General features: G+C 39.1%; 1 protein-coding gene across 6 annotated transcripts in view; it reads right to left on the minus strand.

Annotated features, from left to right (window-relative positions):
• The window catches only part of LOC140739316 (protein FAM13B-like), a 129,841-nt gene that overhangs the window by 82,098 nt on the left and 34,408 nt on the right, over positions 1 to 13,335 (minus strand). For 4 of the 6 annotated variants that reach the window (XM_073067491.1, XM_073067489.1, XM_073067492.1 and 1 more), the window contains exons 3-4: positions 7,108 to 7,273; positions 747 to 885 (exon numbers count right to left, since the gene is read on the minus strand). In XM_073067491.1, the coding sequence (XP_072923592.1) occupies positions 747 to 863 (117 nt within the window). In that variant the 5' untranslated portion in view covers positions 864 to 885; positions 7,108 to 7,273. Of the gene's footprint in view, positions 1 to 193; positions 236 to 746; positions 886 to 5,595; positions 5,689 to 7,107; positions 7,274 to 13,335 lie in introns of those variants that run through there. The other 2 variants (XM_073067490.1, XM_073067494.1) reach the window with 2 other exon arrangements.

The following is a 13,335-nucleotide window of genomic DNA, read 5'->3' on the forward strand; positions in this document are numbered from 1 at the left end:
GCCAGGAACAAGCTGATCTACACACTCCTGTTAAGTCAGCAACTCTCCATGCTGGAAGAGTTATATTCTGGCTACAAATCCATGTGTTTTGGCCTCCCAGATTGAAAATGTCACATCTAACTCTGGAGGGAGCAGTTAAAGTGTTGGGATGAACTCAGCAGTCAACATTGATCTGTAATAACAGCATACTAACCTTGCCACTTTAGAAATTCCTGTTGTGACTGCATTGGTAATACTGAAGGAAAGGAGAGATTAGATTATGAGAACCAAGTGTGAAAATCAGCCACCTTCTCAGTGGCACTTTTGTTGGATGACAACCTACAGAAGCAGAGGACAATTGCATAAAAGAATGGTGGGGGAGAAACATGGGTAAGGCAATTGAATGGACTATCTATGCAATGTAAATTGTATAGACTTATTTCAGGACACCATAAATAATGTGATACATAACATTAGTAGATGTAAAATGCATGGAACAAACAAACACATTTACTCAGAAATTTTTCCATCACTGGTAGGTTTCTTTCAATTCTTATTTGTATTGGCTGTAAATTAATCAATAATTGTCAATCAATTGAGATTACTCTGGGAGGACAAGGGTACCAGAATGAAAGCTACATGTTATTTTTGTCTAGGAATCATGTTCCACATATTTTAAATTAGCTGAAATTTAAAATATTTCAGGTAACTTTTCTCCACCCCTCCCCCAGGAAACATGAAATTTCAAACAAATTTAACAGATTTACCTCAACACAAAATGAACTTGAGATATCTGTAGGGAGAAACTCTTCAGTACCAAAGAAATCACTGTAATTTTCCAGTAGTTCAGACATTATATTGCTAGCTGCTTCTTGTTCTTTCATATCTTCCACATCTGTGTAAATACTGTGAAATAAATATTTAACAAAGTTTACTAAATCATGAATCCACTTTCAACATTGCCGGACACCTAAACTATTAAAAGTTCCAGATATTCCATCAGCTATTGCAATCTTGAACTTCAAGACATGTTAGTTTCTGGCAAACATCTCTAATGTACTTTCTTCTTCATAAAAATTGAAGTAATGTAGAAGTTAGTGCACATATTTGAGTTTGAAAAACAAAATATTCATTGCAAGATTGCTCCATTGCAAATGAAGTATATACAAAATGAATGTATTCAAAAAATCTACTTTAAGAAAAAAAGTTTTAAGAAGCTGTATTCTAAAATAACAGGCCACAACAGTATCTGGAAACTGGTGATTAATCTTTATTTCCCCCTCCCACCTACCCCCATCCCCCAACGTGGGAATTTCTGCAGAGAAGTTTATAACGGAGAAAAGATCACATAAAGTAGCAACCTCTGAAAATATACTAGGAACATGAAAATTTAATCACAAAAATGACCTGCAAAGAATTAAGGCAGCAGAATTTTCTGTAAATATGGTTACAATAGTAGTACATTATTGATACAATTTAAAAAGCAGTATAGAGATAAGCACTTATATCATCTAGACAGAGAAACCTATGGGCCACATTCTGGCAGATGAGATTAAAATGGATGGGTGCCTGCTGGTTGGCCTGGACACGATGAGCTGAATAGCAAGTTTCCATATTGTACAACTATATTCAGCTTATGCCAAATTCGTTCTCGCACAAAATAACTGAGCAAAAAATAAAAATAGACAGCAAAAATCAGTGTAGAATGGGCTAATGTACTGGAGCATGCCAAGGTTCAGAAAGAGGCAGTGCTAAAGCTTCTGAAAAATATTAGGATACATACAGTGCCTATAAAAAGTATTCAACCCATTGAAATTTTTCATGTCTTATTGTTTTACAACACTGAATCACAGTGGATTTCATTAGGCTTTTTATACAATGGTCAACAGGAAAAGCATCTTTCGTGTCAAAGTGAACACAGATCTCTACAAAGTGATCTAAATAGATTACAAATATAAAAGACAAAATAATTGACTGCATAAGTATTCATCCCCCTCTTTAATATGACACACCAAATCATCGCCAGTGCAGCCAACTGGTTTTAAAAATCATATAATTAGTTATATGGTTATCTGTTTTTGGAGATCGGTGTGCAGTTAAGGTGTTTCAATTGACTGCAGTAAAAATACATTTGTATCTGGAAGATCCAACTGCTGGTGAGTCAGTATCCTGGCAAAAGCTACACCATAAAGACTCCAAGCAACTCCACAAAAAGGTTATTGAAAAGCATAAGTCAGGAGATGGATACAAGAAAATTTCCCAAGTCACTGAATATCTCTTGGAGTACAGTTAAGTCAATCAACAAGAAATGGAAAGAACATGGCACAGCTGTAATTCTGCCTAAAGCAGGCTATCCGCTAAATCTGAGTGACCATGCAAGAAGGGGATTAGTGAGGGAGGCCACCAAGAGACCCATGACAGCTCTGGAGGAGTTACAAATTTTGGAGACTGAGATGGGAGAGACTATGCGTACAGCAACTGTTGCCCGGGTACTTCACCAGTTGCAGCTTTATGGGAGACTTACAAAGAGAAAGCTACTGTTCAAAACAAAACTCACATGAAATCTTTGCTAGAGTTTGCCAGAAGGCATGTGGGCGACTCTGAAGTCAGCTGGAAGAAGGTTCCATGGTCTGATGAAACCAAAATTGAGCTTTCTGGCCATCAGACTAAATACTATGTTTGGTGTAAGCCAAACACCGCACATCATCAAAAACACACCATCCCTACTTGAAGCATGGCAGTGGCTGCCTCATGCGGTGGGGATGCTTCACTGCAGCAGGCCCTGGAAGGCATGTGAAGGTAGAGGGCAAAATGAATGCAGCAAAATACAGGGAAATCCTGGAGGAAACCCTGATGCAGTCAGCAAGAGAACTGCAACTTGGAGAAAGTTGGTTTCTCAGCAAGACAACCCCAAGCATAAAGCCAAAGCTACACAGGCATGGCTTAAAAACAACAAATTTAATGTTTTGGAGTGCCATGGGAAAATGGCAGTGTGGATTTAGGGCTGCCCTGAGAGGGAAGAGGGTGAAAGTAGATGCAACTTATGCTACCTGATGGTCTATGACTAGTAGTGAACTGCAGGGATCTGTTCTAGGACCTCTACAATTTTTCTTAATGACTTGAATGAGGAAGTAGAAGGGCGGGATAGTCAATTTGCAGATAACACAAAAGATGGAGATGGTGTGGGTAGTGTAGAAGATTGTTGTAGGTTACACGATATAGACAGGATGCAGAAAAATGGCAGATGGAGTTCAATCTGGCAAAACATACAAAATTAACGGCTATGTTCTTTGTAGTGTGGAGTAAGAGAGGGAACTTGATGTCCACATCCATAGATCCCTCAAAGCTGCTACACAAGTTGGTAGGGTGGTTAAGGTGATGTTTGGTGTGCTGTAACTTATTGGGGGGGATTGAGTTGAACAGCCATGGGGTAATGTTGCAGCTCCAGGAAAAACTCTGGTCAGACCACACTTAGAATATTGTGCTCAATTCTCTCTTTATAGTGTAACACCCTGGGAAAGGTTTCACTACTATTGTAATGTTTTTTCTGTAGCAGCAGTGTTTGGGTTATGGCTAGAGATAATGGGGGCTTTAGAATGTGTGCTGTCCAACGAAAGGAATGTTTTTTTCTTGTTGTGTGCCTGAGAAAGAGGTGATCTGGGTCTTCTGGTCAACAAGAGATGAAGAGAGAAGACACCAGAAAGGGGAGGTCGTAGACAGCAAGACAGAGTGGAGCCAGGAGTCGACGAAGCCCGGGGAAATCGATGGAGGATCAACTGAAGGGAAACCATGAGCTCCAACATGTGCACATTAGACTATTTCTTTAAAATGGGCCCTTTTCTTTTTGTTTTCTTTACTAACCCTTTAGTCAAATTAAGAATTATAAAGCTAAATCTTTTAATTGCATATGGTACACTTATTTTGTTGTACTGATTTGTAACGGGGGAACTGATCACAAACAAGGTGGTTTTGCACCACAGATTCCACACATTTGGTGGGCCATAGACTGTCTTCTCTATTCTAACACCGCCGGTCAAACCTGATGGTTACAGTAGGAAGGATGGAGTTTTAGAGAAGCTGCAGAGGAAATTTATCAGGATGCTGCCTTAATTAAAGAACATGTCTTATGAGGAAAGATTGAATGAGATAGGGCTTTATCTTTGGAGTGAAGGAGGATGAGATGTCACACGCACGCACGCACACACACATGCACACACACACAACGAAGGGACTTTTTGATAGTCACATGGGTGTAAGAAAAATGAAGGCTATGTTGAAAGGAAGGGCAAGATTAATCACAAGAGTAGATTCATGTATAAGTTGACACAACATTGCAGGCTGAAGGGTCTGCACTGTGCTGCACTATTTTATGTTCTAGGTTCTAGAAAGTAATTTAGCCCTTCAAGAAAAGTTAGTACCCTAATTTCTTTTTTCTTAAAAATACAGATACATACACCACACAGAGCAACTTGCTTCTTGCCTTGCCAAAGTGATCACTATTAATCTAGAGGCCAAGTTGGAAGCATTTGCACCACAAATCTATTGTTATCAATCTACAAAAGGTCAGGATGAGGTAGTCATATTCTCTTTCATGATTAATCAACATTGCAGCTAACTGCCTAAGAATCTGCCTCAACATAAGAGTAGTTTATTCAACACAGAGAATCAAATCTGGGACTTCACTGATCTCTATGCCTTTTGTTCTAAAAGTACACGAGGAGTTTTTTTTTAATACTTCATTTGTTTAAAGTTAATAAAAAGGCACATATTCTCAGAAAACCCATGCAAAGATTAAGCATTAGAGACACAGATCATTGAATCACAACAAACTCTTTAAATCTAATTAGAATGCTAATTTTCAGCACACAAAGATTCCAATTTAACATTAAATCCAGTAAATACTGAGCAGTTCTGACTTGTGACAGATGGGCCACACACTTTGTACTAGAGGCTCAGCAGCTTATAAAGAAAGTTGCTAGAAGTGTCCATTCTTCAACAGTTCTCAAGTACATGGACTTTTTTGTTCTATCTGGATAAAGTCAGTCAAAGTGCCAACTTTAGACATTGTTTTACAACGGAAAAAGAACTGTATTTTAAAAGAGCATACTTTGAAATTTGTGATGTCTGGCACAAAATGTTCAACAAATTCATTGTAAAATTATTCACAACATCTGGCTTCAACACCAATCTAAAACAGAGAACTTCTCAGAGAGTGAGAGATCACAGAGAGAGTTGGAGACAGTTCCTTTGGACTTTACACTCAAGTTTTAAAAAAGTGAGTGGGGACCGGTGAGACACGTCTATGGAGCAGGAGACTGCAGAGTTGAGAGTTGCATCTTGGTAGTTCAAATGTAAAGAAGCAGTTGTTAAGTAGAGAGATTTTGGGGTCAAAGTTTATAGTTCCCTGAAAGTGGTTACACAGGTTGGAAGGGTGGCTAATAAGGCAGATTGCATGCTTGCCTTTATTAGTCAAGACAATGATTTCAAAAGTCAAGTACTTATATTGCAGTTTTATAGAAATCTAATCAGAGTTGTACCTAGAGTACTGCATACAGTTCTGGTCGCCCTATTATAGGGAGCACGTCGAGCTTTGGAGGGGGTACAGAAGAGGCTTACCACAATGCTGACTGGATTAGACGGCATGTGTTATAGCAAGAGGGTGGACAAACCAGCGCTGTTTTATCTAGAATGGCAGAGGCTATGGGGGATCTGTAAGGGATTTAAAAGACTATTAGAGGCATAGTTGGAGTAGACAGACAGTATTCCCCCCCCCCCCCCCCCCAGAGTTGAAATGTCTAATACCAGAGGGCATGCAATTAAGACCATAAGACATAGGAGCAGATTTAGACCATATGGTCTATCGTCTGTTCCGCCATTCCATCACGGTTGATTTATTATTTCACTCAACCCCATTCTCCTGCCTTGTCCCTGTAATCTTCGATGCCTTGACTAATTAAGAACCTATCAATCTCCACTTTAAATATATTCAATAATTTAACTTCCCCAGCTGTCAGTGGCAATGAAATTCACAGATTCACTACCCTCTGGCTAAAGAATTCTTCCTCATTTCTATTCTAAATGGGCATCACTTAATTCTGAAGTTATCCTTCTGGTGCTATACTTGGCCACAATAGGAGACATCCTCTCCACATCCACTCTATATAGGCCTTTTGAATATTTGGCAATATGAGTGAATCTGCAGATGCTGGAAATAAATAAAAACACAAAATGTTGGCAGAACTCAGCAGGCCAGACAGCATCTATGGGAGGAGGTAGTGACAACGTTTCAGGCCAAAACCCTTCATGTATGAGTGCTTTTGAATATTTGATAGGTTTCAATAAGATCGCCCCTCATTCTTCTAAACTCCAGTGAGCTATCAAATGCTCCACATACATTAACCCTTTCATTCCCAGAATCACTCTCATGAGCCACCCCTGGCTACTCACCTTACCCCTGTAAAAAGTAAGGTGAGAGGGGGTAATTTCAAAGGAGATGTGAGGGGCAAAACACACATTTTTCAGAGATGTTCAGACAGGCACGTGAATGTGAGGAATATGGAAGGATATGGACATTGTGTAGGCAGAAGAGATTAGTGTTGCTGGCCATTTAATTGGTTCAGCACAACATCGAGGGCCGAATGGCCTGTTCCTGTCTTGTACTGTTTTCTATTCTAGGTTACAGAACATCGCTTTTATTTATTCTCTCAACTGGTCCATGAAACCCTGATGACAGATGGCAGATATTGCAACTAACCACTGAAAAGTTTTTGTGTTACCAACTAAAGAACTGAATAATGCAAATACAAGGACTTTGGGTTGTCACGTTTTATGCAGCATTTTAACATTGAATAGGACTTAAGTTTTATAAGTACATTTAAATTCTGATCATTTGTATTTAGCAATGCAGTTTAAATAAAATGTATGAGTGCTTTGTTACAATCAGTGCGATATATGCAGTCAATAGAAACCAATTAAAATTTAAGCTTTTCTGGTCTATCCACTCCTAGTGTATTTCCTTATCATATGGAATCAGAAAAAAAAACACACCATACCATTCAGAAGGGAACTTAAATTAAGCAATATGTAAAAATTAAGCAGATCAGTCTACAAATAAAATGTTACACTTACTAGAAAGCATCCAGTACAGCAGAAAGATTCCTTGAAGTCCACTTTTCTTTCTTTTGGAATCCTACTTTGACCAGGAATCTAAGGAGGAACTTCAGGAGATCGCAGTTAACAGCTGGAAACTCATCCAAGAAGCATTTCAACTTCCTAAGTTCATCCTCAATATTCCCTTTAAAAAAAAGTAAATAGCACAGTTTTAATGAAAATACTTCATCTATATTATTAGCAATATGTTCTCTAAGAGTTATGATTATAGTATCTCAGAAGAAAAATATTCTTGACAAAAATCAAAATAATCCATTATATTTGCTCTCTTTGTATTTTTAGAATAAGCTAAAGGGCCTATAAAAAGCATTCAACCCACTCTCCCCCTGGAAGTTTTCATGTTTTATTGTTTTACAACATTGAATCAGTGGATTTAATTTGCCTTTTTTGACACCTATGAACAGGGGGGAAAAAACTCATTTGTGTCAAAATGAAAACATCTCTACAAAGCCATCTAAATTAATTACAAATATAAAATACAAAATAATTGATTGCATTCATCAATACTGAAAGGAAGGGAACAGAAGCCAGAAGTCAATTGGGGGAGGAGGAGGAGTTCAACCCAGCAAGTGATAGGTGAAATCAGGTGAGGGGAAGGTGGGTGGGTGGAGGACGGAGCATGAAGTGTCCTGCCTAAATGACTACCGTCCCGTTGCACTCACATCCATCATCATGAAGTGTTTCGAGAGGCTTGTCATGAGGCTTATCAAGACCCTGCTGCCCCCCTCACTGGACCCCCTGCAGTTTGCGTACCGTCCCAACTGCTCAACAGACGACACCATTGCTATCACCCTCCACCTAGCCCTAACCCACCTGGACAAAAAAAGACACGTATGTTCAAATGCTGTTCATAGACTTCAGTTCAGCATTCAACACAATCATTCCCTCAGAAACTGATTGGAAATCTGAGCCTACTGGGCCTGAACACCTCCCTCTGCAAATGGATCCTAGACTTCCTGACTGGGAGACCTCAGTCAATCCGGATTGGGAGCACTGAGCACGGGTCCCCCCCAGGGCTGTGTGCTCAGTCCACTGCTGTTCACTCTGCTGACCCACAACTGCACTGAAACATACAGCTCAAATCACATCATCAAATTCACCAATGGCACGACCGTGGTGGGTCTCATCAGCAAGAACGAGTCAGCTTACAGAGAGGAGGTACAGCAGCTAACGGACTGGTGCAAAGCCAACAACCTGTCTCTGAATGTGAACAAAAGACATGGTTCTTGACTTCAGGAGGGCACGGAGCGACCACTCCCCACTGAACATCGACGGCTCCTCGGTAGAGATCGTTAAGAGCACCAAATTTCTTGGTGTTCACCTGGCGGAGAATCTCACCTGGTTCCTCAACACCGTCTCTGTAGCAAAGAAAGCCCAGCGGCATCTCTACTTTCTGCAAAGGCTGAGGAAAGTCCATCTCTCACCCCCCATCCTCATCACATTCTACAGGGGTTGTATTGAGAGCATCCTGAGCAGCTGCATCACTGCCTGGTTCGGAAATTGCACCATCTTGGATTGCAAGACCCCTGCAGTGGATAGTGAGGTCAGCTGAGAAGATCATCAGGGTCTCTCTTCCCGCCATCACGGACATTTACACTACACACTGCATCCGCAAAGCAAACAGCATTATGAAGGACCCCACGCACCCCTCATACAAACTCTTTTCCCTCCTGCCTTTTGGGAAAAGGCACTGAAGCATTCGGGCTCTCACGACCAGACTATGTAACAGTTTCTTCCCCCAAGCTATCAGACTCCTCAATACCCAGATCCTGGACTGACACCTTACTGCCCAATTGTCTTGTTTATTATTTATTGTAATGCCTGCACTGTTTTGTGCACTTTATGCAATCCTGGGTAAGTCTGTAGTCTAGAGTAGTTTTTTTCTGTTGTTTTTTTACGTAGTTCAGTCTAGTTTTTGTACTCTGTCATGTAACACCATGGTCCTGAAAAAAACTTCTCATTTTTACCATGTACTGTACCAGCAGTTATGGTCGAAATGACAACAAAAAGTGACTTGACTTGAAGTAAGCAGCTGGGAGAGCTCATGTGGAAGAGGTAAGAGCACTGAGGAAGGAATTTAAGAGAAGATAGTGAACCATGGAAGGAAAAGAGGAGGGGAACCAGAGAGTTGGACAGGTGAGGAGAAGAGGAGTGCGAGGGTAACCAGAATGGGGAATGGAAAAGAATCATGGAGGGAGGAGGAAAGAAATAATGAGAAGTTATAAACATCAATATTTACGCAATCAGTTTGAAGGCTACCGAGACAGAATGAGGTTTTAATCCTCCAACCCGAGTTTTGCCTCTTCGTAGCTGTAAACATGACCATGGACAGGCACGTCAGCACTTTAATGAGAAGTTGGACTGAAATGGAAGCCACCGGAAGCTCTTACCTTTTGCAGCAGACAAAGCAAAGATGCTAACCAAAGTACAGAAGGCCACACCAGCAGCACCAGACCCCAAGAGATTTGCAGGTAAAATGTCCCCTCACCTGGAAGGACTGTTTGGGGCCCTGAATGGAGGTGACGGAGGAGGTGCAAGGACAAATGCTACACCTCCTCCCTCACTAAAGCAAATTTATTATCGAAGTATATATATCACCATATACTACCCTGAGATTAATTTTCTTTTGTGCATTCACGGTAGATTCAAAGCAACTACAAAGGCAGACTAACAATGTGCAAATGACGACAAACTGTGCAAATACAAAAAGAAAATTATAGGATACAAGTTGTAGAACCTTGGAAAGAAAGTCCTTAAGATTGTGGAATCAGTTTAGTATTGAGGTGAGTGAAGTTAATCACGTGGCTTCTCAAATAGAAAACAGATAGATAGATAGATAGATAGATAGATACTTTATTCATCCCCATGGGGAAATTCAACTTTTTTTCCAATGTCCCATACACTTGTTGTAGCAAAACTAATTACATACAATACTTAACTCAGTAAAAAATATGATATGCATCTAAATCACTATCTCAAAAAGCATTAATAACACCAGAAGTAGCAGAAATAAAAGCACAATACTCAACAGGTCAACTGCATACAAGGAAAGAAAAATAAGCCTAACTTCCAATAGCAGAAAAGGAAGGGTGGGAGGAAACAAAGGGAATCTCTTTGATAGGGACACACCAAAAGTGTTAATACAGCACATTTTGTTTCTTTGTCAATGTTGTGTTGTGAATTGCAGAGAGAAAAAAAATTAAGCACAGGACAGATAGGCAAATAAAGTGCAAGGTAAATTGGGAGATCAAGAACTCATTTCTCTGTACACAAGAGGTCCAATTAATACTGTGAAAATATCCACAGATAACCTTGCACAGTGAAGACCAAGTTTTTTAAATAAATGAATATTTTAACATCAATAATGAGATGCTGGTTGCATTAAGAATCCATTTTTTAAAATCAAGCCTCAACGACAGACAATTCAAAAAGACCTTTCAAGCAACTTATGTTGTTAAAGAACAACTCCCTGTATGCTAGCTTTCCTTTGTTTAGCAGAAAAGCAGGAAACACTAGATGGTTGTGCCTTTACATATGGGGCATTCCATCAGTGGTCTTGCAATGCGACTTGGGTTGGAAATCTGCTTTCATTCCATAATAAAAATTATGCACCACTTTCCCCAAGTACACTGCTCATTGCCTACAAACATGAGCAGAGAAATATTTCTTTACAATTTGCATCACTAAATCTGACCATGCTTTGGCTTTAAGTGTACATATTTTCATTCCCACATAAAATCAGACCAATTTAAGCCTTTGAAAATGTTGGCTGGTTTAATATTATTAGCTTTCTATATTACAAAGTATCACATTTGCAAATAAACAAAAAAATGCAAAGTAAAAAATTATCATGTGACAGAATTATGGACTATGTTTACAGTGGTGCTGGAAAGTTTGTGAACCCAGTAGAATTTTCTCTATTTCAGCATAAGTATGAACTAAAATGTGATCAGATCTTCACACAAGTCCTAAAACAAGATAAAGAACCCAATTACTTATTCATCTATTTACTGAGCAAAATGATCCAATTTGTTGGAAAATGTATGTGAACCTCTGGGGTGATGCCTTCTGAAAAAGTTATTTGGAGTCAGGTGTTCCAATCAATGAAATGAGATTAGAGGTGTGGGTTATAGAGGTGCCCTGCCCTACAAAAAAGACAAGGTTAGGTTACTGACAGAGCCTGCTCTTCTCAAGAAAGATCTGTTTGTGCATCATGCCTTGATCAAAGCAACTTTCAGAGGACCTTAGAAGAAGAATTGTAGAGATGTAATAAGCTGGTAAAGGCTCCAAAAGCATTTCTAAAGACCCCAGTGTTCATCAGTCCACAGCAAGAGAAATTATCTACAAATGAAGGAAACTCAGTACTGTTGCTATTCTCCCTAGGAGTGGGCATCCTTCAAAGATCAAAACAGACCACAAAGTGCAATGCTGAATGAGCTGAAAAAGAACCCAAGGGTAACAGCAAAAGACCTGCAGAAATCTCTAGAACTTGCTAAAGTCTCTGTTCATGTGTCCACTATAAGAAAAACACTGAATGGGTTCATGGAAGGACACCACATATGAACCCACTGCTCACCAAAAGGAAATGTTGCTACACATCTCAAGTTTGCATAAGACCACTTGGATGTTCTACAACATTTCTGGGAAAATGCTCTGTGGACAGATGAGACAAAAGATTAACTAGTTAGCAGAAATGCACATTGCTATGTTTGGAGAAAAAAGGGTACTGCACACCAACACCAAAACCTCATCCCAAATGTGAAGCATGATGGAAGGAGCATCAGGGTTTGGGGCTGCTTTGCTGCCTCAGGGTGTGGACAGCTTGTTATCATTGAGGGAACAATGAATTCAAAATTGTATCAAGACATTTTACAGGAGAATGTCAGGCGAGTAGTCCGTCACCTAAAGCTTAATAGAAGTTGGATAATGCAACAAAACAATGATCCAAAAAACAAGAGTAAGTCAACAGAATCGTTTAAAAAGAAGAAAATTCATGTTTTGGAATGGCTGAGTCAAAGTCCTGACCTTAATTCTATAGAAATGTTGTGGACAGACCCGAAGCAAGCAGAATAGCCTAAAATTCCTCCAAGTAGATGTGCAGGACTGATGAACAGTTACCAGAAACATTCAGTTGAAGTTATTGCTGTACAAGGGATCATGCCAGTTAGTGAAAGCAAAGGTTCACACACTCTTTCCAACAAATACATGTAACATTGGATCACTTTTCTCAATAAATAAAAGAACAAGTATAACTTTTTGTGTCATTTATTCATTGGGGTTTTCTTTATCTAATTTTAGGACTTACGTGAAAATCTGATCATATTTTAAGTCATTTATGCAGAAATAAGAGAAAATTCTACAGGCTCACAAACTTTCTAGAACCACTGTATCTAATGGATAGCTTTGCCTCTATAATTCATTAATCACATGCATTTTTACAATACAATCTTTGCAGACTACAGTCAAGTAAATGAGGTTTTTTTCCCCCAGAAGTTGATTTTATCCACAAGTCAGAAAATACACAAAAAAAAATTCACTCTATGATAAACATGCTTTCACAGTAAAGAATGGGAACATAAGCTGTTAAGAACCTGATAAGAAAAATTACCAAGAGTGGAATGAGACAGGAAACTAGGTCTAATGTTCATAGGGATAAGTACATAAATTTTGGACCTTTAAATTTATTATTATTGGAACTCAATCATATGAGTAGCTGTCCATAACACAGAGATGACCTGTAGAAAAGTCAGTGGTTCATTATAGTTCTATCTTCAACACCACAAAAAAAAAGCTTTGTAGCCTGCAATACTCTGTAGTCAATGCACATTTTTATGTTTCATAGCCATTTTGCAACCAAAATACATAAAGGCATCTTTCTCAAAATGAATGCAATATTTCATAGCAATTATTAGCAATTCATATTTCTACAGTAATTAGCAGTGATTTTCACACAGGGAAAGTATTTCACCACCCACCCCACATTATACAGAAATGTAAAACTAAAATAGTGTGTTGAAATCAAACTACATATAGCGCACAAAAAAAAACACAGCACAGTAAAACTCCAATAATCCAACACCAGCAGGATTTTGGTAGTGCTGAACTGGCAAATTATTAATAAAATTGAGTGCCCCTCATTAGTATGTAATCTACTTTCAATGCAACTTTCTAAAGAAAACATTCAAA

This window comes from Hemitrygon akajei, chromosome 15, assembly GCF_048418815.1.
Source record: "Hemitrygon akajei chromosome 15, sHemAka1.3, whole genome shotgun sequence".
Classification (NCBI taxonomy): Eukaryota; Metazoa; Chordata; class Chondrichthyes; order Myliobatiformes; family Dasyatidae; genus Hemitrygon; species Hemitrygon akajei.